The following is a 24,155-nucleotide window of genomic DNA, read 5'->3' as shown; positions in this document are numbered from 1 at the left end:
CTCAATTTTTATATAATAAAAAAAATCTTTAATTGTTACATTTTAAATAAATAAAATATTTAATTATTAAAATTAAAATATGAGATCTTAGTTTGAACTTAAACGTTGATAATTAAATTAAGTATTTAGCTAATTTAATTTAATCATGATCCAAGTCAACGTTAGCAGCCAAACAAACAAGACCAATATGGTTGCATTGTATCCTACGATAAGGTTGCCCAAAACAAATCCATAGCTTAAAATAAGTTTATCACACCAAACCCATGTCCTAAAACAAACTAAACCTTCTATTTTAATAAAATTATTATTGTTTTAATTAATATTTTATTAGAGGTGTTCATATAATTGGTTATGTTAATTTTAAATTAAAATTATCTAAAATCAAATTATATTTTTTTATTTTTAAAATTAATTGATTAAAATTAATTTAGTTGATTCAGTTAATTTTTTTAATTAATTAAATAATAAAATATATTAAATTAAATTATATTTTTATATTTAAAATAAATTAAATAAAATCATCTAATAAAACTATTCAAATATTAAAATATTAAATTAAAATTTTTAATAATTTGAAATGATAATTACAATTTTATATATTTTTAGCTTTACATATAAGTTTTATTATATTTTGATTAAAATTTTAGTTAATTTCATTTTTAAATTGAATTAATCAAAAATTAATTTTTTTAAATCATTTTATCAAAATTAATTTAATGATCAATCAAATTTTCAAATTAAATCAATTTAATCTTTTAAAATCAAAATTTTTAAATACCCTTATATTTTATTATAAATAAAGCTTTTAACCAATCTCAAAAGAAAATATATCGGATAAAACTCAAAAACTCTAATTCTTTAAAAAAAATATTACCAGTTTATTATTATTATTATTATTATTATTATTATTATGACACCATCCATGACTCAAACTGATGTTCCAGTTGTTTAGCTTAAAACAGAGCCACCCAAAAGGAAAAATAAGGGAAATGAGCAAACCTTTCTCTCGGCTGCATCACCATCAAAGACTTCTTCTTCTTCTTCTTCTTCCTAAAGTCATTAATTTCCATTAAAGGCAACTGTAATCAGAAAGGCTCTCATACAATAACTATTTACTTTCATTGGAGACTCTGATCAACTTGTATAGACGAAACAAAGAAATTTTGGGATGGGAATGACCCGAATCAAAGTGCATGCAGCATACAAATTAAAAGTGACGTGTTATAAAAGCACTACGTTGGTTTTCTGTTATCTACCACCTGAAATGCAGTGATGAACGTTTCTTAAACAGAAACTAAGCTATTCTTGAACAGGAATTCATTGTCAAAAACACTTTCAAATCTCAAATTGAACCCACAAACCATTACTTGTTTCTAAAGTTTGGCCAAGTGTTTTGATGTCTCCTACTGCCATCTAGCAGATTACTGTAACTGACGAAAAGTAGACAATTTCTTTAACGAGTTCAGACATAGAAAGAGGAAGAGAACAACTGAAATTAAAAGATAATAAAAAAAGATAACCCAAATCAGTATGAGACCAAGTCTTCTTCCCTTGCTAAGCTAGTTTTCAATTTCTTTATTCTTCCCACCAATAATAACACCACCAAAACAGAACAATCAAACCATTGAAAGAACATTCCAAAACAAATGACCGTTTCTTTTCTTCCCCTCGCTTCCACCTTCCAAGAAGTTTCATCCTCTTTTCAATTCTTTACTTCTTTGATCTTTCTCATTAGAAAGAAATAAAAAAAAAAAAAAGGATTAAAAAGAATGCATGTCTGTTTCAGGTTCTCATTTCCATTAGACTGCTCCAATCCCTCTTAGTTGAAACTTCAGACCTTCTTGACCAAAATCCCACCTTCCCCAGCAGCCTCTTTCCTTCCAACCCACCTCAAAAGCCTCTCTTTTCCTCCATTTCTCTCCACTTCTTCCTTCAATCTCCGATACCCTTTTCTCAAAACCTCCTAAAAGGTCTTTTTTCTGATTAAGAAGTTGGTTTTTATGACTTAATTTACCCAAGACCTTCACCCAGTTTAATACCATTTCCTTCTGGTCCAACCAACGTTTTTAAAGCCCTGAAGAGTTTCTAGTAAAAAAAAAAAAAACCAAAAAATGAATGATCTGTTTTCAGGCTCTTTCTCTCGCTTCCGAAGCGAGGAAGCTTCACCTAATCACCACGTTATCCAGATGACACAATCCCCCTCCACCTCCGGCGGTGTCAACCTCGACAAGTTCTTCGAAGATGTTGAGTCCATCAAAGACGAGCTTAGAGACCTCGAGAGGCTGAGCGACAACCTCTCGTCATCCCATGAGCAAAGCAAGACGTTACACAACGCGAAAGCCGTGAAAGAATTGAGAGCAAAAATGGATGCTGACGTAGCCATGGCTTTGAAAAAAACCAAGCTTATTAAGGTTAGGCTGGAAGCGCTTGACCGGTCCAACGCTGCCAACAGGAACTTGCCTGATTGTGGACCGGGGTCTTCTTCGGACCGGACGAGGACGTCAATTGTGAACGGATTGAGAAAGAAGTTGAAGGATTCTATGGAAAGCTTTAATGGGTTGAGAGAAAAGATCTCGTCAGAGTATAGAGAAACTGTTCAGAGAAGGTACTTTACGGTTACTGGAGAAAACCCAGATGAGAAGATTCTTGATCGTTTGATTTCAACAGGTCAGTTTCATCACTTTTTTCCATTTTGGAATTTTTAGTACCTATGAAAGCCTTTGTTTAATCCGAGCTCATGAAAAAGGATTTTTTTTTTTTTATTGTTTTCATTCCATAAAGTTCATTATATTATTTTCAAGATTCGAACTTGAGATTCGGACGGAAAATTTCAAGTTTTAACTGTTAGCCCGCTAGGAATATTTCCTGAGAAGTTCGGTATTCATGGATGGTTTCATTTGATGAAAAGAAAGAAAGTGAACTGAGATGTTTTTAGTGAATTGTGATGATTAGAGGGCAACTACACGTGATTATTAGTGAATCAGTCATATGGAAATTTTGGTTGTAATCTTGATTGAAACATGCAAATCTTAATTTTTAAACATTGTAAAAATGAAGCTTTTAGTAAATCCTTTTTCTTGTGATAATTTTGTTCTAGAATTATTAGTATTATGTATGGAATAAAATCTGAAGTATAGTGTGTTTTCACAAAGCTGTATTACATTTCTTGTGTAAGAGAAATATAAGAACATTTGGGACAATGATATGAAAGACCCCAACACTAATTTTGGAAACTTGTGTTAATATATTGCAGGAGAAAGTGAGACTTTTTTGCAAAAAGCCATTCAAGAGCAAGGGAGGGGAAGAATTTTAGACACAATCAATGAGATTCAAGAAAGGCATGATGCTGTTAAGGATATGGAGAAGAATCTGAAGGAGTTGCACCAAGTTTTCTTGGACATGGCAGTGTTGGTTCAGGCTCAAGGTGAGCAACTGGATGATATTGAGAGCCAAGTGAACAGAGCTAATTCATTTGTGAGAGGTGGAACTGAGCGGTTGCAAACAGCTAGGAATTACCAGAAAAATACCCGGAAATGGACTTGTTATGCTATCATACTTTTGCTGGTGATCATCTTGTTTGTGGTGTTATTCACTGTGAGACCATGGCAAAACTAATAAACAAAGGTGGTGCTGGTGGCAACAGCAGTTTGAAGCTTAATTTCCACTGCATTTTTTGTTGTTTAATGGAAAGCAGAGGATAGGGGTGGAGTGCAAAAGAATTCTGATAGACTTTCTTGGAGAGAGACCATTTGGATTGTTGATTCTTTCCTGTAACTAATATTTTTGGTCAGCTATTTCCTGTTTTATTGGTTGCTATAGATACTGTTTATGAAAGTTTGTTCTATATAATATGTACTCTATAAATAAAATTTAGTTCTTGGATATTATACATTCTGAAATCTGAGCACCTGCTGATGAATATTCCTTTTTGGCTGTACTTGGATTTGGAATCAAATTCAACAATGGCGACCCTCCACCAACTACTCTGGCAACAAGCAATAGGAAAAGAAATAAATAAATAAAATGCAGACAAAAAAGGAATGGTAGATTTTCCTTCTGGTCCGCAAAAGATGATGATGGTCAACTATCCATTTATTTATTTATTTATTCCATTCATTAGTATCACAATTCAGAAATGTGAAGCGTAAAATTATTGGAAAAAACAGGAAAGGCTAAGAACGGTGATTTCGTTTTGGGGACATGGGGGAAAAATATAAACTTTCTATAATAAGTGACAAATATGACTACTTTTAGAAATAAATGCTTGACCTTTTGCCATTTACTTATCATAAATTCACATAAAAATTGTAGTTTTTCCTGTAACAACTCTTTCTGATTACTGGTTTTCCTGATACGTTTTTTTGTTGAATTTTGGATTAGAAATCGGCGTCAACAAAGATGGCTCCCTGGAACTACGTTTGGCATTGCAAATGTTCCAAGTTTATATGGTCAAGTCAGCCTAAAATCTAGAATCTGTGACTTGGTCCTGATGATGGTTCAACTCCCCCCGTGAGAGGGAGAATTTCCCTCAGGACTGAGGTTTTTAGACATTTGAGTTAAAATAAAAAAATTTGGAAAATCTGTCAAATATCTTGTAATTTAATAATAAATCGCGTTTGAGTTAAGAAATCGATTTAAATCACCTTTAATTCATAAAATAAACAGTTTTAATTGTAACTGTGACAGGTTTTGGAAAACTTGAAAAACAGGCGTAAGAGAAGTAGACAACTGAAGCAAAACTCTGCTGCAGAACCTAGAATTTTCTTGAATTTGAAAATGCGCATAGAACAGATAATGACTTGCAGAACCTAACAATTTTCATTAAAAAATATATTTACGTCGCGAAATTCACGACGTGTTGAGATGGCCGAGTTGGTCTAAGGCGCCAGATTAAGGTTCTGGTCCGAAAGGGCGTGGGTTCAAATCCCACTCTCAACATTTGTTTTTTCTCGCTCACTTAACTCTTTCACACATTTCATCAAACAGATCATGCTTTATTCCAATCTTTTGCTTCAAGTCTTTTCTCTGTCTTCTCAATTTGGGTTTCTTCGTCTCCACTTGGATGATCATTTTTTTTTTTATAGATGGCATGTTTAAAGGCATTTATAATGGCAAGCAACATCACCTTTCTGATATTGCCACTGTTTTAAGTCGAGCTTGGAATGCTGGCGTTGATCGAATTATCGTGAGTTAATCCCATATTCTCTTTGCATTTTACTCTGTTTGGTTATCAACTTATTATAATATTTCAGTTTCATCATAAGCTTTATTTTCTTTAGTGAACTCGTGGACTTGAATAAATTGAGTTCAAATACTCATTTCTTTTTGGAATTACTGAAATGGTATTTTATTTTTCTGAATTCCGGATGAATGTATTTACTTTGGAAGCTTTAAGAAATAATTTTCAACTTATTCAAAACGTAGTGAGTTTTAGTTTTGATGTTGTTGAAAATGCATAATTCCTAGTGATAGATTTGTTGTTACAGGTTACAGGTGGTTCCCTGGAGGAGTCAAGGGAAGCTCTTGCTATTGCAGAAACCGATGGTCTATTTATCATGCTTTATTCATTGCCACATCAGCCTTTACGTTTCTTTTGCTTTAAAATACATTGTTTTGGTTATCAGTCTAAAGGTTATTATTCATCACAGGGAGGCTTTTCTGCACGGTTGGTGTGCACCGAACTGGATGCAAGGTTAGTCTTGTCGGAAAAGTTGTTGCCTTTGGTTCTTTTTGTTGTTTTTTGAGTAAACGTTTAACTGTGTGGGTTTGTTAGAGATGTTTGTGAACTTGGATTTTTTTTATGTTTATTTAGGAGTTTGAAGAAAGTGGGGATCCCGAAAAACATTTTCAAGCTCTTTTGTCTTTGGCTAAAGAGGGAATTCAAAAAGGGAAGGTGGGTTTTCCTTATTGGCTCTAGATCTTTTAAATTTTGTTGGATTTTAGGTTGGTGCATTCTCATTTCTAGCCGGTAGATGTGAGATGATTTTTTTTTTATTTTGGTTTCAAAGGGGGGGGGGGGGGGGGGGGAGGGCAAAGCCCTATTAAAGGGGAGAGGGGAGAGGCTTGGAACATACTGCTTTCTGCGTAGGATGTGTTGATTAGACAAGTGAAAGATCTTAGAACATACTGGTGCCCTGTTTTCCCTGCCTTTTTGTTTTTATACAATGTAATTTCCATATAGCTTCTTTTACATTTAACAGTTTCACATGCATGTAAGTAGGATTTCCGTTTGCAGAAATGTATTTTAATAATAATGTAATCAAAAGTTACAAACTGCAAGAATAAAAGGAATTTTCTTTTTATCAGTTTATATAGATCCAAAAACATTTAATAAATTAATAACTATTCCCTATTGCACATTCACTCTTTGATCAGGATTGTTAGTCTTAGTCTTACTATAGTTAGATACAATATATTTTGCCTTAATCTAGGTGGTGGCAATTGGTGAATAATGTGGATTGGATTATGACAGGCTTCATTTTTGCCCACCAGAAATTCAAAGGAAGTAAGTGGTTGCCAAGAGAAATATTTGTTGGTATTGTGTTCCTTCTTTTCCTATTATCTATTGGCTTGTTTTCTTCTGCTCTAATGATTAATATTTGTTACTTATCCATGATAAAACTATGTATTTTGAGAAGCAGTTTGAATTATTAGCTTATGCCACAAAGCTGCCTATGTTTCTGCATATGCCTGCAGCTGCCGGAGATTTCTGTGAAATTATGGAAAGAAATATTAACAAGTTAGATTTCTGGATCTGTCCTACACGTGACTATCTTTTTCATTTTATCTCTTCTAACTTTGTAAACCATCTTTGTCCTTATCTATGAAAAGGATATTAGTTAATCGGTTCACTTGTTGATGTGTAATTGCTGAGGTCTGCTGTCTTTTTTCTCTTTTTCAATTTAATAGGTTCACTGGAGGGGTAACTCATTCATTTACTGGTAGTGCTGAAGACTTTGATAAGCTTCTCTCGTTCCATAACATTTATATAGGTGAGAGTCCAACTTAGACTCAGCATCTTTGATGCATTCACCAAACATGTCTTATTGCCATGCATGCAGTGAGGCGACATCTGCTGCCTACCTCGTATCTTCCAACCAGATCTTTTTATGTTCAGGCTGATAGATTTTAGCACTTACATTAATTTTTTCAGTTAATCAAACAAGTTGATGGAATTCCTATGTACTTGATTGAAGCCATGCATTGTTATGGATATACTGAGGTTCGTGCTAAACCTAATGAGTTGTCCAGCTTTGGTTGTGGCACAGGTGTAAATGGCTGCTTTCTGAAGATGGCTGAAATCTTGATGTTGTGTGGTGCATACCTGTTGAAAGAATGACGATTGAGACTGATTCTCCATATTGCGAAATCAAGAGTACTCATGCTGGGATTAATTTGTGAAATTATTAGGGCCTTCTAAGAAGAAAGAGAATTATGGTCAAGAACGTCTTGTTAAAGGATGCAATGAACCTTGTTTAGTGCAGTGAGAAAAACTGTTTTTTCCAGTGCAGTATCTCAACTTTCTTTTTTGAATTTTCATTTTTAATAAAACAGAGATAATGCTGGAGACAATGTTTTGAGAATAGAAATCTTCACTCATCATATATTCGTAGCTACTACGAGTATCATATCATCCAAAACTAATAACCAACTCAAATATGGCAAATAACATCAAATAATATAATGTGTTCTGTCAATGCTTCTCCATAATAACTGTTTCATTTGGTCATTTATCAATGGAGATGTTATTCTGTTCAACACATTTTGTCTTAACTTTTTTTTCTTGGTGGAGAGGGGGGGTGTTCCAGGCAGGTTCTTGAGGTGGTAGCTGGCTGTCAAGGAATCAATGACATTGCTCAGCTGAGTGCGACATAATACCAGAACACTCTGTTTGCAATTTTAGGAATTTCTCAAATTTAAAAATCAGTGGTTTGGGCATATAGATGAAGTGGTTACTTAGTGACCGAACTGATTAGAAGTTAGATTGAATATTTGACCAAATTGGTTAAGTATTTATTCTTTTAGGTCAGTTATGTTAGTGCAACCTGAGTTGAGAATAAGCATTTTTTTCTGCCATTATCGTCCTTACCTCCACGGTTAATACAAAGTTAAAAACTATTTTTTGCTTTAGAGTTTTATTTGCTCTGCCTCATAAGACCTCTAGTGTTATGCAGGGTTTTCTTCCTTCATGACTTGGATGCTGCAGCAAATGCTCTTCTCGCTGGTCGGCATGAAAGTCAATGACAAAGGTTTATAATATTTAAATCTTTATTGCTCCTTCACATTGAGGAATCCACAAATCTAGAGTTTTTTAAATGAAAATGAGCTTTAGGCATTGGCATCAAAACCATTGAAATCACCTGAATACTTGTCTTTTATTTTGCTTTTATTTTATGTTGACTATGTATTCGTTCAGTTTGGAAATGGGAAATGCTCATAAAGTTCTATCTGCTCATTGCCCAAGCACTTTTTTTCATGCCATTCTCTCTTTGGATGTTACAATTCTACAGAAATCAAGGTGGTCTGTGTTAACTGTTCATAACAAACCTAAGAATGGCCCCAGCTCTCCTGTAAGCTGGCTTGAAAAGGCTAGATTATGAGACTTTAAAAGTTAGCAGAATTTTTGAACCATAGGATAAGAATAATGATTGTTGAAAAGAGGCCAAAAATATGATCTGGGTGCAACGGTATAGCCCAGAACTATATCAAGATCCAAGCTCATAATTGGCCAACTTAACCCTTTGTATTTCTTGTCAGCATGATATTGAACATTTTTCAATTGACAAAATAAAATTACCACGGATTTGATCGATCTTAAACTATTTAACCAAATGCGAATGGACGACTTAAGGAAATTTTGCTTTTGAAATTGCCATAATATGTATAACTCAAGCAGTATAAAAATACATATACTCCAAAAAATAAAAAGTAGAGAGAATCATCTCCTTTCTCTATGATTTTACATGTAACATTTGTAAACAGTTCTGGACTAGAGGTTTTGTAAAAAGTAGATCTTTTTTTTTTTTTTTGTAAAACCATATTGAACCACCTATTGTCTTGGGTTAGTCTATCAAACAGTGACACTGGAAAGCAATTCACTGCTTTCAAGACTGTCTTCTGTGTTTCTTTCCATTTCAGGTGGAGTACGGGGAGCTCTATCGGCAGCCATATTTAATCGTAGAGGTCGACCTTCTACCTCCTACAAGCATGATTACATAGAAACGGAAATTAAAAAGGTAAACAAATTTCAATCCTGAATTATTCTATAACTGAGTCTTACCACTCCATTCATGGCATTTAGAGCAGCCTCAACTGTCTCAGCAGACTCAAAGGATACGAATCCAAAACCTCGAGATCTTCCTGTGTCCCTTTCATATATGACTTTAGCACTTAACAGGCCTGGTTGACTAGCAAAAGCATCTCTGAGACCTTCAGAGGTGACACTCCAACCGAGGTTTCCTGCATAGATCTTGTAAGGGCTATCTATAAAGCTTTTGTAACCTCTACGTATCTCTGGTCCCATTACTTCCCTCTCACCTCCTCTTGGCACCTCCGGGAAGTTCACCTTCACAGTCCGTCCTCCGACTTGCTGTTAACAATTAGGAATAAAAACATTAACATCAGCTTTACTAGCAAGTCAAAGTGGAATAACCCACATAAATGGTGCTCCAAAAAACAAAGAAATACATAGAAATTGTAAACCTAGCTACTGTTCACCAAAACTTCCCATTGCATAAGCCATAACCTAGGTTTGGAAAAGGAGAAGTGCAACAGCTGCATCAACACAAATGAAAATTTATAGATAAAAATCATTGCACTCACATTCATTCCCTCCACCCTTGTCACACCAAAATTCAACTCCAAAACTAGAACCAGATTGAAAAAGAACACATAGATTTCAATGAAAAAGAGGTTCTCTCTATTGAAAAGAGAGCCCTACCATCCTAAACAAAAGTAGCATAGAATAGATTAGTTACTAAACCGTTCTTGGCAGGCAAGCCACATCAATTCTACCTCATGGACTTAAGTCTGACAATTGTCATGTATTATAATTTAATCAAGCAATTCTAATGAATTAGTGGTAATTAAACTGGTAACACGATTATAAAAAGCTTTCTATGGTCTTTTCGTCTATACATTTATCATATTTCATTGGGAATCAGAACATCAAGTCACAAAAACTAGTGATTTGATGACTTACAGATCCATCAAACAGCCTAATTGCTTCTTTGGCATCATCAACGCTCCCCATTGTAACAAAGCCAAATCCCCTGCTCCTATTCGTAACTCGATCATAAACAATCTATCAAACACAATTCAACAAGAAAAGCCATAATAAAAAATGACCAAAAAAAGAAGGAAAAAAAAAACTAAAAAGATAGCCAAAATCAAATAGGAAACAAGAAGAAAAGAACGCAAACCTCCACATTAGCAACACGACCAGCCTCACTAAAAATCTCAGATAACTCGGAAGAAGTCATTGAATAAGGCAAATTCCCTACATACAACCTTCCTTCTTCACCGCCAGGCTCTGAAACCTTCTCTTCTTCACCTTCTTCCTGTTGTGGTTGTTCTTCAAGGTCTTGAGTTTCTGGGTATTCTTCTCCAGTGCTTTGGTCATCTTCCGCAACTTCGAAGCTGTCAACAGAAGCTGAAAAGCAGGGTAAACGTGGGAGAAATAGGTGAAGAGTGAAAGGAAGGGAATTGGGGCTTTGGGTTTTGAGGTTGAAAGGTTTTAACGGCTTAGGAGTAGGTTTTGAAGGAAGAGATTGAAGTGATGAAGAAAAAAGAGTGGAAAGTTTGTTGTTCTTGTAGAGTGAATAAGAGGCAACTGCTGCTGTAGCTGCCATGGAGAGACTCGGAACTGACATTTTCTGCAAAGCAAACAAACTTATGCAGAAATGGATTCCAAGATTTTTTTTGTAGTGGGAGTTAAGAACTGAAAGAGGCAGTAGCTAAAAAGACGGATAAGGTTCGGACAAGATTTGGTTCACTCCTTCGGAGTTGCATGTTGGGCTGAATCGGATTATCAACTTTGAGTTATATTCTAGTTGGGCCCCAGTTTCTACTTGAATTGAAACTAATAAAACAGGGACCCTTCAAGTTTTTACTCTTTTATCCTTTATAATTTCATTTTCATTTTATTCTTAAGGGTAATTTTCAGGATTCAATTTTGCGAATTCATTTGGTTTTTCGAAAAAAGTATGTTGTTAAGAGTAAACTTATCGTCTTAGTATGATATAAGGTTATATACGAGTATTTAACTAAAAGATTGTTTAATGTTTTTTTTATTAAAAAATTAAATTTAAATCTCTTCATTTCATAATATAAAAAGATATAAGGTGTGTTATTAACAGTTAAATTTGAGAGATTTTCAAATCTCAGCTATAAGTAAAGAAAATGAAACATATATATGGGCAATTGCAAATCATTTAGCATTCTTTTTTTTTTTTTTTTGGTTAAAATAAATGTATCATTCTTCACTTTACCAAGGATGGGGGAGGGTATCTTTCAAAGTCAAAAAGGGCAGCTTATGGATGCTATTACCAGAGTAATTGGCTGTTCAATTCACTCTTATTCATAGAACTCCCAAGAGCAAATGTATTCATGAATTATAAGACTTTCAATTTGTCAAAATATTGATTGAGCCTGTGCTCCAGAATCTATGCTGCTTCTGGTTTTTAAACTACAATTCTGGTCTGTTGCTGCTTCCAATTTAAAAAAAAAAGAAGGCATGCAACATTATCAGTTCCTATGTTGAAAAGGAATCACGTCCCAGTTTTCCAGCTCTGGATTATAATTGAGTAAAAGACCCGCCTCTGAAATCATCCAGATACATTCCGCTCGACAGCGGTCAGAATCCCATTCATATGCATAAGCATCAAAATGGTGCCATCCTGACTGATCCCACTGCACATCACAATAATACAATGTAGTGCCCCAGAAATTAATAGAAAATTTCCACTGGAATGCACTGCCATCTGGGAGGGCAACATAGCCAAGATCATCGTCGCGTGACTGGCAGTGTATGTTTAGAATCCTATTATATCCCAGCTGGTTTGTGACCCTAACATGAATTTTTCCCAAGACACAGGGTTTTGACAAGTTTAATAGCAACAAGAGGAGGATGGCAAAGCTTTTGTTTCGACGACTTCTCATTTTACCTCCGTCTTTTTGTTTCTTTGATTCTGGTTCATGGTTATTTGTTATAAGAACCTTTTGGACATACAAACAAAGCATATGACCAGCTACCTCCCTTTTTCTCTTATTTGTTTATATCAGAAGAAAGATTATGAGCAAGAGAGAGATTATATTTTCATTTCTTTGGCCGCTAACTTCCTACACATTTCTTCAACCATGTGAAGAGTAAGAATCGCACTTTTTTATTTCTTTTTTTTTTTTTAATAAAAAACGTTTAGGTTGATGAAAAGCTTTACCAGGATAGACCTTAAATCTCATAAAAGATTTATTTAAATATACACATTGCCCACCAACAAATATTGTTGACAACAAAAACATAATCCTTACAAGCGAAGAATTCGAATATTGTTAGAAAATGATAATAAATTTCATCCGGTTTCAATCCCATGCTCATTACATAGTTATAAAAGCAAGTATTATTAGGACTCATCTGTCCTCAAACGTGCTTCCACAGAAACCTTCTCCTATCAGAGATGTACCTCCACAGCAGATAAAGAATAGGATTAAACGGGAAAACACAGATAAAAACATAGTATTTTACAATCCATTATTTCTCAAGCATAACAGACATGTAGATAACACAATTTAGGAACACCACAATTCTAAATATTTAGGATTTCAAGCACATAAGCAAACATTAAGTTTTTATTGGATCAGTGAAACACCCCATTTATATAGTCTGATCCATTTCTTATATTAAGGTTTGAGCATCTTCCAACACCCCACGACAGCAGTGTTGCATGGAGTGAAAAGAAGAGCCGAGTTGAGATGAGCCAAGAATGATTTGCCTAGCAACCAAAACCTGTTGCAAAACCTATGACAGCTGATGCAACGAAGTTTCCCCATTTGGTTGCTGCAGGGAAAGTGGGTAGGTGCAACAACTTAGCACCAATCCCACTAATTCCCTTGGTATCAAACTTTCAGGTTGCAACAGTTATCCGCTGTTGCAACCCATTTGCTGGGCATAACAGTACCAAGCCCATTGTCCATCATCACTGGGAAAGAGTGGACAGACAGTCCAAGATGATTGATTGGAAAGTTCTCAAGTTCTCCCCTGGAGTACATGCTGGTCACCTCTGACCCTGAAAGAGTTGAGCCTCCTCCATTTGCTTCCTTGGATGAGTTCAAGGTTCCACTGTCAGATTGCAGGACTTCCGAATTTTGTGACCGTGTACGGTGAGAAAGTTGTACTTCAGCAGCTTTCTTCATCTCCGTTCCATCTTTGCCTCCATTTAAACTTTTCAAATTCAAGAAACGGCCGCCACATCCCCTTGGCCGGCACATTGCATGCAAATGGCGAGAGTAGTGCATATAAGTCTGCGGAACAAAAGCAGAACCTAAATATTTCTGGCATAGGAAGACATTTAAATTTTCAAGTGAAGAATCATCTAACAATGAAGGGCATTTGATGGTTGTCTTGATTGAAGTAACGCCCAAGAGCTTTGTTAATCTCAATACACTGACCACATCCATGATGTTTATTGCCTTCAAATTAAGACTTTGCTTAGTTTTTCATCTAGTTCAATGAACAAGATCATAACTTTGGCATGTGAGAAACTGATTCATTTGAAACATTGAACTAGATTAAAATTTAAACAAAAAACCCATAAGCATCATGGATATGTTTACCAGAGGATATTGAAGATAACATGTCTGAATTCAGTTATTAACTAAGACCAAGATGCCTAGATATCTTCTTTGGTACTAACATATAATGTTCCTCATTTTGTTATTGATTCATAATTTTTTGGATAAATTGGGTGTTTGCAAATTTTTGACTAGATATTATTTTCTATATTTTATTACTGACCAGACTAACTGTAACCTCATCTCTACCAACAAGGAATCTTGAATATTCTCTTTCTCAAGCTGAAATCCATGCCTGTTACTAGATATATCAGAAACTTCTACTCAAACCACAAAAAGATAACCTTTCCAAGGTTACTGACAACTTTCAAGATCTCTCAAACCAGAGGAATTTGACATGTATAATCATCAAACCTAATATTTCTACAAATGGGTTGCCTGAGGTGGTTAATTCAACAGGTTTATATCCATAAGGCAAATCATTTTTATGTAAATCACATGCGTATAATCAAGGCAAGAAGCAAGTAATAGAGAAAAACAAAAACTTTCTTCTAACTTGTCTCCATAGAAGCTTTGGCCAAAATTTTCCCAACTAAAAGAAATACTAGTGAATTCAGAAACCAAAAGAAGAGATCATACCTTTCGATTTCGAGCTTTAGGTACTTTATTCTGAAGTACAGCCTTTTCACGAGATTGCCGACGCCTAATGATTCCATTGTACTGCTTGGCATTTACATATATCGGTCCGTCCTCTGTTGCCAGGTTCAATGGCAGCATAACACGGCCCTATTTCATATGATTACATGAAACTCATGTTAAGGTACTACATGAAGGACAGGATAAACTATGCATTCCAAGTACCAGACAAGATAGCATTTTGAATATTATTTAGTTAAAGAACATCTCCACCACAAAACACAGTCATGTGGGAGAATATATGGATTTTACATGTTTTGTAACAGATTAAAACTTGTTATTCTTGGCACGCCACAGTTTTTCGCAGGACTCATATTTTGACAGACCCCCATTGGCTTACATATATATTCCAGTTAGGTCCACCAAACATCAAACTGATAGATGATTTGGAACTCTCTCAATCATAAACATCAAAACTTAAACTCAAGTTGAAAAACTTTTTAGGTATACCAAGCAAGGAAAAGAAGAAAGTGCCAGTTTCTGATTTGATAATTATTGTAATATGATAAAAGAATACAGTTGAAAGCAAAAAATGAATGAAAGGTAAAGTTTTCGCATGCTTGGCACTTGGCAGGCCTTGTAAATGACTATTCAATAGTGACACTGGAAAATTCTATATCAAAGAAAATGCAACTGATCATGCCAAAATTACAGTGAGATTTAAGGACTATATATATATTTACTTTGAGCCTTTTGTTGCAAATTACAAAAATTTTAAGGTCATACTTCAAACGAAAAGAGAAAAGAATAACCTAAAACGGTCTCTACAAGTCATGTACCAAATTAGATAGGCAGCAACACTCAAATAGATCCACTACCATATATCGAGAATAACAATATTTTGCTTCATAATCATGATGATATAATTTGGTATATAACTGTTAGTTCTAAATATCTTTCATCTTCCGACGTCAAAGAGTATATGTAAAAGTTATGAACCACGTATTAAGTGGTGGAACTTAAAGAGGGATAAAATGTTAGCTTTTAAGAATAAACTGGTAAAAAAGATTGATTGGAAATCTAATGAGGATGTAGAAGCAATACGGGAAAAAGTTTCTATCAAAATTCAAAGGGTTACTCAAGAGATACTTGACGAATTTAGGGGTTGTGCACCAAGAAAGAAATTTTGGTGGTAGAATGACGATGTGAAAATGAAAGCAAGAGTGTTATAAGAATTTAAAGAGCAATAAGGACGAGCAAAGTTCTCTGAAATATAAAACAGCAAAAAAGAAAGCCAAAAAGGTTATTGGAGATTCAAAAACTGGGATTTATTAGGAATTATACAGAAAACTAAAGAAAAAAGATGGAGAATAATAGTTGTTCAAAATTACTAAGATAAGAGATAAGAAGAGTAAGGATCTTAATGGCGTAAGATGCATCAAAGGTGGAGATGAAACAGTTTTAGTGAAAGATGAGGAGATTAAGAAGCAATGGAGAAATTATTTTGATTTTCATTTTAATGGAAAATTTGAGCATGATATAGATGAGCTTAACATTCCTTTTAAAGATATAAATCATGTGTTTAAACATAATATTAAAAGGAATGAGATTAAAGAGGCATTGACAAGGATGAAAGCAAAGAAAATTGTAGGATCAAATGGAATCCCAATTGAGATTTAGAAACACTTGTGTGAAATAAGGATAGGATGATTGACAAATCTTTCAACAATTAGGTTTACTCAAAAGATACCAGATGAATGAAAGAAGAGTATTTTAGTGCCTTTATATAAGAATAAAGGTGATATACAAAATTATTCAAACTATCAAGAAATAAAACTTATGAGTCAAACTATAAAACTTTGAAAAAGAGTAATTGAATATAGGTTGTGATATGATGTAACTATTTTCGAAATCCAATTTGGATTTATGCTAAGATGCTCCACAATAGAGACAATTCACCTATTAAGGTTTTTGTTGGAGGTTTTCGGCCAAGAAAGAAAGATTTACATATGCTATTTATCGATTTGGAGAAAGTATATGATAAAATTCCCTAAGAGATACTTTGATAGGCCTTAATTAAAAAATGAACTCGTTTAAAGTATATTAACATAGTTAAAGAGATGTATGAAGGAGTTGTAACGAATGTAAGGATATCGGGGGCCTTCACTAATAGTTTTCCTATTACCTCAATATTGCATCAAGACCAGCACTAAATCCATTTCTTTTTGCATTAGTTATGTATGAGCTCACTGGACATATACAAGACAAAGTGCTATGGTGTATGTTTTGCCGATGATATAATCTTAGTTGTTGAAATTATGGATGATTTTAATGCAAAATTAGAATTATGGAGGCAAACGTAAAAATTTTTAGGTTTTAAATTGAGTAGATCTAAAATTGAATATATGGAATGTAAGTATAGTAGTCATAAGGAAACAAGTGCTAATGTAATTAAGTTGGATGGTGCGATAGTGCCAAAGAGTAATCATTTTCGATATTTGGAATCTATTATTCAAAGCGATATCGAGATAGAAAGGAATGTAAATCATAGGATTTAAGCAGAATGAGTAAAGTGGCAAAGTACATTGACTGTGTTGTATGATCGCAAAATACTTTTAAAGTTAAAGGCAAAGTTATATAAAATAACTATAAGGCTTGCACTTTTATATGGGACTGAGTGTTACGCCATTAAGAAATAATATGAGAAGGAAATGAGTGTAACTAAAATGCAAATACTTAGATAGATGTATGGTAAGACTCGAAGAGACAAAATCATAAATAAAGATATTCGAGAAAAATTAGGGGTAGTGCGAATTGATTAATAAATGAGAGAGGGCCATTTGAGATGACTTGGATATGTGAAGCGTGGGCCTATTTGTACACCAATTAGAAGAAATAAGCTTTTAGATTTGGAAGAAATCAAACTTTCTAGAGATAGACCACAAAAAACATGGATGTAAGTCATAAAAAATGATATAAGAATTAAGAAAGTAGATGCAAAGTTTGTTTTTGATAAAAATGAGTGGTGCAAGAAAATTTAAAATTACGGCTTTTGACTTTTCATATGACCAACCCTAGAATTATAAAATATAATGTTTAATTTATTGTTGTTGTAATCATGATGATGATATAATGGCGATGGCGTAAATCCAGAGAATTTGTTAGCTAGAGATAATGGAAGACAAACCGAAATTTGAGGTCCATAAGAAGAGAAAACTCCATAGCATTGATCCATGTAAGGATATTTTGCACAGACCTACAGTTGGAGATTGCAAGGAGCAAAATTATTAACTAAAGTAGCAAAGTGAAGAGAATCAGCTTATGGAAGAAATTTTCTGGGAAATATTTACCGTAGGCTGACCAAATCCTAGTTCAAAGCGAGCACCATTTTCTGACGGAGCTGATTGCAAAGAGATGACTGCCTGAGGTTTTTGTCCATCCCCCGAACTTTTGCAACCACCTGAAAGGGAAACCACTTGGCTGGTTAAGAATAGTCAGTACATTGATAAATCCCGTAAAGGCTAGGAATTGGTGGTTGTTTTGCTCTTTTCTACCACACAAATGAACCAACATAAGTTACAATGTAAAGCATAAAATTTGTAGAACATTACACATGCTGCATTGGATGAAAAAAAAAAATCCTTCAGCGAGTTGCATAAAGAGGGCATAAAGAAAAAATACTTAACCCTTCAATGGGCTCCATTAGATGATAGGAAAAATGGAGAGAACTAAAGCCAACATTAACCCTGGCTGCCAGGCTAGAAAGAACCACCTATTACTACATAATCATCTTTTTCTTCATTGAATTCTGAGTTGATGGAAGGTAAAGAAGCTCAAATATTCAAGTTTAATAACAATCCATGCCGCAAGCAGCAGTTTTAACCTTCACCTGAAGGTGCTCTATTCTTTGAGCAAGTACTGCTTTGTTCCTGGGTACAGGGCAGAATAAACAACTCTTGAATACCAAGGAAATCTTCTACTATTTTTATAATTAACTTAGTTGCATAATTATGCACAAAAGCTTTTACAGGCTGCGTTCTCCAAAGATCCAACATAATGATCAAATTCAAAGAATATCCTTAGCATAAACTAATCATAGTCAAGTGCCTAAAGTTCTAATAACTTTCGACTTTGATGCTAACAAGTCTCACAATGTTCCTTATTGGAGAATTGGTCTCCACAAGCAGCTGTGAATCCTAAAGCGTCATCACAAATTGCAGACACCCCAACTCTTAGCTTGCATTTAGCCGTTTTCTGTCTTAACTCTCAAGTTATAACTTACACAAGTTGATGAATCATTAATCTTGACATAACCTGGGAATGTTCATTCTTTGCACCTCATAAATTGTACTCGATGAACACTGTTAGAAATTCCTTATAGATAGCAAAAAGTGCCCTTAATCTTAATTTCATTTCAGCATTACCTGATTCATGAAGATTATTTAACTCAAAATTATGTGAAAAACTTTTCAAAGTGAAGAAGTGAAATTTATAGACTCACTTAAAGATGCTTTAAGTTGCCTTGTCCTTTAAGTTTCCAATATCCTGCAACTTCGGTGCAGCTTCTAACTACTTTATCTAATATTACAAAAGGAGCATTCACACGTTCAAAAGTTAAAGAATTTTACATCTATTTCCTACGATATTACTTTTCTAGAAGATTTGCAAAAGACTAAAACAAGGCTGGTGGGGAGGGATCCAACCTTGCTACTACAAGCTCTCTTGCCTTGATTGAAACTTGTATTAATATCAATCTTGAAAATGACTTCCATCCAACTAAATAAGCCCAAACGATAAACTTATATCTTCAACAACTTTGGAGGCCACAAATTTTACTCTGCCTGCCACAATCTTATCTCTAACCAATTTGTGATAACAAGCTGGATATAATATAATTGATCTTCATATTGCATTTCTAGACAACCTTCAAATCTAATAACTCTCTGGGTACTGTCTTCACCCTTTTCCTTGTTTCAAGTCAAGGCTCAAGAACAGCTCCCAAGAGAAAAGAAGAGAAGAAATATGGAAATGAAGACCTTTCTCTAACAAAATAACGTCAGGCATATAAATGTTTGGATAAAGCAAACTTAATAACAGAAAATACAAGATTTTAAGTGGTAAACCTAAAAATTGGGATGAGATTATACCAGGGAATATAGTGAACTGAGTAGGATTTCCTTTATTGAGTCCTTGTTCAGTACCCCTCCAAGCTTGTTTAGTAGAAGTAACTTGGTCTCCAGTAGACGGATGTTCCATCAACAAAGGCTTCAATTGGCCACAAGACTCCCCATAAACGGATTGAGATCCTAACCCACTCCACCAAGGCAGTGATGGTACTGGTGCCGTCTGCCCCATGGGATTATGAGCAATCCCATCATGTTCTTTAAGATACCGAGTTTGCATGGCCATTCTTACCTCTCAAACTGATCTCAGCAGTGGCGCCCCCCTTGTAATAAACTATAGTTCAATTAGTTCCTGCAATATAAAATATGCAATTAAACATACATCAAAATATTTTGCTATTCTTTTTATATAAAAATATGGAAGGAGAAATCCAATCAAACATCTCCAATAAGGTTTTATAGAAATAGGCTCCACCATCAAAGTTTGATCCAAAAATTAAAACTAACAAGGAAAAGGGGTTCTCCATCATCAAAGGTCACTCTTTGTAAAACAATAACTTCGGTTTTCTATACAGTACATAAAATCCCAGAAAAAAAAAAAGCCATAGAAAATACAAAAAGGGCCAAACCCTACAGCTAAAAACAAAGATCAATTGGGTAAAAAGGACAAAACCAAAAACCTTGATGGAGCAAAGGGTAAACAAAAGAAAAAACAAACAGAGAGAAGTAATCAGAGACTGAGACAAAGAAGAAGAGAAGATTGTGATGATGATAACCAGAAACTTCAAAGAGAAAAAAAAACAAAGAGAAGTACTCACATAAGAGTAAGATTAACAGAAGAAGCAGGTTGTAGAGTAGTTTCTTAGTAGTAGACAGAGGCAGATAAACCCCATATGTTAGGAGCCATGTCGGTACAATTTCAAGCAAAAGAATTAGAAAGAAACTGTTGAAGAAAGAGAGAGAGAGATACGGCCGATGCAAGTGTACAAATGTAATGCAACTACACGCCACTTACCAATCAGCTTCAGTTTTCATGCAATTATTTTGTACTATGTACCACACAACACTATAAAAAAAAGCTTTAAAAAAACAAACCAAACCAAACCAAAACAAAACCTATTCTCTCTCTTTTCTGGTCACTATCTTTTCTTTGTCTCTCTCTTACTTTTTCTTTTGGTTCTTTTAATAACCCAAACAAGGGTGGACCCCATTTTTTTCTTGTTGCAGCACCATTTTTCTAGTCCAAAATTAGGAGCGTTGGATTCTGTGGTGAAAAGGAAAATAGCCAAATCTTTTCCAAATTTTTTAACCGCCACTAACCTTTTCTAGCAAAAACTATAACTGCCTGTTTTATTTTACATTTTTTACTCTGACAACTTGGGGTGTTTAAGATAACTTCAAATATTTGGGTTTCAAGTTTATCATAGATGATTTTCAAAAGTTATTGTTCAAGAAAAGAAGAAAATCTAATCTTTTGATTGCTAATAGCTTAGTTGTATTAGATTAACAGTTGTACAAAAAGAAGTGCTACGTACACATAGCTTAGCTGTATTTGACATGCACATATTTCATATATATTTTTAATTTAATTTCTGTATCATCATATGCGTATGAAATTTGTATCATTATTATATTTATAATAATTTTTTACAAAAATTATTAATTATTAAAAATAAAAATTTAATAAATTATCAACAAATCACATAATTATTAACTAAAAATAATAAATATATTAATTAGCGGTTAATATGTCATTTCATTAACTTCACTTTTCTAGGTAGGCAGAAATATACTTTGGAGATTGGAAAGCATGTACTCCAAATTATTTTATTCTTTGTCCACTAATTAGCAATAGCTTCGTGTTTTTTGTTTTTGTTACTTTTCTCTTCTTTATTATAATTCTGAGTAAGCTTAAGAGGAAGTTATCTTGCACATGTTTCGATTAATATACAAGTTGGATGCCATGTGACATTATCTTATATTGCAAATGAATTTTGTTTAACTAATTAAAATTTTTTATTTTTAAGCAAGCTAGGCTAGTTGAATTCTTTATCACTTGTCCAGAAATCAAAGTCTCTCAAAGTTTGTTGTTTTGTAAATTTTTTTAAATGTAAAAAGGAAAATTATAGTATGTAAATAGAAATAATAAGAAATTAGAAAATGTTTAGGGTTTTTTTATAATAAAAATACTTACTCATTGGGAATTTGACTCAAGAGTTCAAAATATTAGTAATATTTTAATTAGAATTTTTAATCAGTCAACTAAATATTGTCAATTGTTCAAATTATGCCTTATATCCTATAGGAATAAGCTCTTACCAGAAAAAAATTATGCCTTAAATCTCAAAAAAAAAAAAAAAAGGACTGCTTAAAGTACCATTAATTTTAATTAATTCCAATAGATCAGTTCCCCTTAATGGCAATGGGTTAGAATTAATATTGAAAAACGTACAATTATCAATTTAAAATAATCATCGGTTGCCATAAAGGGATTGATCTCACGTTTATTACTTTTTAATATACTTATCATTACTAATCACGTGCATAAGACGCATTCATGAATTTTGAAAATCATACTTGTGAATAATGAATGAAAATGTATTGGAAATAATGAAAAAAAAAAAGAAAGGGAGAGCCAAACCAGTTGAAAGAGGGTCAGAGCATCAGCTAACAAAATTTTTCCCCAAAACCTAATAATAAAAATGGATGACCAAAAAATATATATCATATTTTTTCTAAATGGATATTCTTCTTCTATATGCGACAAATATCAGCTACACTTAGAATAGAAATAAAGTGGTTAGATTGTGGCTTTCTGCTCAACTTTACTTAGCAGAGACGCTTCCATTACATCACGAATCTTTCTTAATTTAATTTAAATTCCTAAGAAAAATTAATTAATAAACATTAATCATTACCAGAGAGCGAAAAAAGTTTAATTAAAAACAAAGGAAGAAGAAGGACCACAATTCAAGCATTAATATGTTACATAGGATGTAATTAACTAGTAGACTTTTATCAGTGTGTTCTTTATAAGTTAGCTATATACAATTCTTGATAAGCCATTTTCAGTCATTTTCCTCATTTGGTTTGAATTAGGGTTTCCCTAAAGATTCGTTGAACCTTTTTTTTCTAGTTTTTTTTCACTTATAACTTTTTTTAAAAATTTATTTTCAGAGAATTGCTATTTTTTTTATAAAAATATACAATAATAAAATGTTTGTAATGGAAAATTAGAATGCAGAAAAAGATATTATAAGGAGTGCAGTATTGGAGACCGGCTAACTCCTAAACAGCTCGTCATTGTATTTATTTCATTAAACATTTTGTCCTTGCCTTTCTCTTCACTGATTTTTATTAGTATTACCTTTTGCCTTGGTCATGTTCATTAGATTGTCTATGCAAAAGACAAGATTATACTTATATTAATTTTTGCTAGACAAAACATGATCAAAATTTGAATCTTCAGTGCCGTGAAGAGGGTTTTTCACTGTTCTGCACTTTCATTAACCCTAATTCTATCAAATTAACATTTCGAAGATTAAAAAAAAAACAATATTTAACTTGATAATTGGTACTATTTATCTTTTAATCAAATAGGGTTTTGCTTAAATTGGAAGTTTAGGGGTAAAAAAAAGTTCTTCAAAATGGTGTCCATATATCTAGAACTTAGCCCCAATAATGGTGTCCATATTCTTCTTCTTCTTTAAAAATGCCATCAAATATTGTCATGATTAGGTCCACATTATATACAACTATTTTTTTTGTTTGTTCTTTATCTTCGATCACTTTTACTAAAGTCCCATTTGGGTAGGTAAAGCCTTGGATTAACCGACGATGATCTGAAGGATGAGACAAGGTCCCTTGTCTTATTGAGCCATTGACTCCAGCCTGGAAAACCTGGAGTCTTTGCCAGGGTTCTCACTGTCAAGTAATAGCATAGAACAATACATATATCACAGATTCTTATCTTTGTTCTTGTTATGATGTTAGTTGCTATATTAATCGTCAACTTGTTATAACTTATAACCAAAGAGAACTATCTTTCAACTCCACTTTTTAATTTTAATTAATCAAATAAATCTAAAATAGAAAAGATGTATGAAAGATGTGTAGGCAAAAAATTAAAAAAATAAAATCAATTAATAGGACTCATTGTTTGCATGAAAATTCTATGGAATCATGTGATAGAAGTATAGAAATATAAGAAAAGAGTTAAAAAAAGGCACACACGAACCTTTGATCTTCGGCTTTATCGTTAATTTAAGAAATGAAATTGATTTTGGTTGGTAATGGACCTGCAAAATGACATTTATGATTCATATATCCCTAGCAGCTGCTTTTATCCTTGTTCGACCAACTACACATTGCTATAGTAAAAAGAAAACTTTGATGGCCGGCAAGTTTAAAATATACATATATGAAGCAATAACTTGCAATAAATAACAACAACAGAAGCGCAACAAAAGTAGAAGTACGATGATATCTGTTTTCACTAACCTTCCGAGAAAAATAGTGTCCTTTTGTCTAGAAAATTGGTTAAACTTTAAGGTTGTTTATCTAAATTGACTTAATAAGGGACAGTTTTGCAGACTTAAGTTGATTGGC

At 33.5% G+C, this 24,155-nt stretch overlaps 3 protein-coding genes, 1 non-coding gene and 1 pseudogene across 6 annotated transcripts; 3 read left to right on the top strand and 2 right to left on the bottom strand.

Annotated features, from left to right (window-relative positions):
• The first annotated feature begins 1,767 nt into the window (after positions 1-1,767).
• On the top strand, positions 1,768-3,899 carry LOC111310937 (syntaxin-121-like). Its single transcript, XM_022910310.2, has 2 exons — positions 1,768-2,667; positions 3,254-3,899. Exons 1-2 carry the CDS (start codon positions 2,112-2,114, stop codon positions 3,613-3,615), a joined length of 918 nt encoding a protein of 305 aa, XP_022766045.2. The 5' UTR covers positions 1,768-2,111; the 3' UTR covers positions 3,616-3,899.
• A 354-nt stretch (positions 3,900-4,253) lies between these two features.
• On the top strand, positions 4,254-7,616 carry LOC111311646 (uncharacterized; annotated as a pseudogene). Its single transcript, XR_016341054.1, has 8 exons — positions 4,254-5,185; positions 5,487-5,544; positions 5,649-5,692; positions 5,813-5,893; positions 6,473-6,505; positions 6,642-6,739; positions 6,910-6,992; positions 7,269-7,616. The product of XR_016341054.1 is annotated as an uncharacterized LOC111311646 (transcript).
• On the top strand, positions 4,858-4,938 carry TRNAL-AAG (transfer RNA leucine (anticodon AAG)). The gene has a single exon. It is a non-coding gene; the product is annotated as a tRNA-Leu (tRNA).
• Positions 7,617-8,846: 1,230 nt separating the features above from the next.
• LOC111311645 (RNA-binding protein CP33, chloroplastic-like) lies at positions 8,847-11,012 on the bottom strand. 2 transcript variants are annotated; one of them, XM_022911206.2, is made up of 4 exons: positions 10,422-11,007; positions 10,202-10,303; positions 9,281-9,589; positions 8,847-9,199 (listed from the first exon to the last, which is right to left on the bottom strand). In XM_022911206.2, the coding sequence occupies exons 1-4, from the start codon at positions 10,869-10,871 to the stop codon at positions 9,071-9,073; spliced, it is 990 nt and encodes a 329-aa protein (XP_022766941.2). In that variant the 5' UTR covers positions 10,872-11,007; the 3' UTR covers positions 8,847-9,070. The 2 variants fall into 2 exon arrangements, with proteins under 2 accessions (XP_022766941.2, XP_089614803.1); XM_089758677.1 differs by lacking the exon at positions 10,202-10,303 and having other exon boundaries at positions 10,422-11,012.
• Positions 11,013-12,704: 1,692 nt separating this feature from the next.
• Positions 12,705-20,536, bottom strand: LOC111311644 (nuclear transcription factor Y subunit A-10-like). Its single transcript, XM_022911205.2, has 6 exons — positions 20,366-20,536; positions 19,572-19,899; positions 17,775-17,884; positions 17,612-17,680; positions 14,428-14,574; positions 12,705-13,518 (listed from the first exon to the last, which is right to left on the bottom strand). The coding sequence occupies exons 2-6, from the start codon at positions 19,831-19,833 to the stop codon at positions 13,114-13,116; spliced, it is 993 nt and encodes a 330-aa protein (XP_022766940.2). The 5' UTR covers positions 19,834-19,899; positions 20,366-20,536; the 3' UTR covers positions 12,705-13,113.
• Between the last annotated feature and the right edge of the window lie 3,619 nt (positions 20,537-24,155).

The sequence above is a fragment of the Durio zibethinus genome, chromosome 1 (assembly GCF_047325235.1).
Source record: "Durio zibethinus cultivar Kanyao isolate XHJ-2024 chromosome 1, ASM4732523v1, whole genome shotgun sequence".
In the NCBI taxonomy this organism is placed as follows: domain Eukaryota; kingdom Viridiplantae; phylum Streptophyta; class Magnoliopsida; order Malvales; family Malvaceae; genus Durio; species Durio zibethinus.
The sequence above is the reverse complement of the archived record's forward strand: the minus strand, read 5'-3'. Positions and strand labels throughout refer to the sequence as shown.

Coding starts and splice junctions, on each gene's coding strand:
- LOC111310937 (XM_022910310.2), top strand. CDS start 2,112: ATGAATGATCTGTTTTCAGGCTCTTTCTCTCGCTTCCGAAGCGAGGAA. Junction 2,668..3,253: donor TGATCGTTTGATTTCAACAG/GTCAGTTTCATC, acceptor AATATATTGCAG/GAGAAAGTGAGACTTTTTTG.
- LOC111311645 (XM_022911206.2), bottom strand. CDS start 10,871: ATGTCAGTTCCGAGTCTCTCCATGGCAGCTACAGCAGCAGTTGCCTCT. Junction 10,304..10,421: donor GTCGTGTTGCTAATGTGGAG/GTTTGCGTTCTT, acceptor TGTGTTTGATAG/ATTGTTTATGATCGAGTTAC. Junction 9,590..10,201: donor TTAGGCTGTTTGATGGATCT/GTAAGTCATCAA, acceptor AATTGTTAACAG/CAAGTCGGAGGACGGACTGT.
- LOC111311644 (XM_022911205.2), bottom strand. CDS start 19,833: ATGGCCATGCAAACTCGGTATCTTAAAGAACATGATGGGATTGCTCAT. Junction 17,681..17,774: donor TAGGATTTGGTCAGCCTACG/GTAAATATTTCC, acceptor CTCCAACTGTAG/GTCTGTGCAAAATATCCTTA. Junction 14,575..17,611: donor CTTATGGACCTCAAATTTCG/GTTTGTCTTCCA, acceptor CATATGAAATAG/GGCCGTGTTATGCTGCCATT.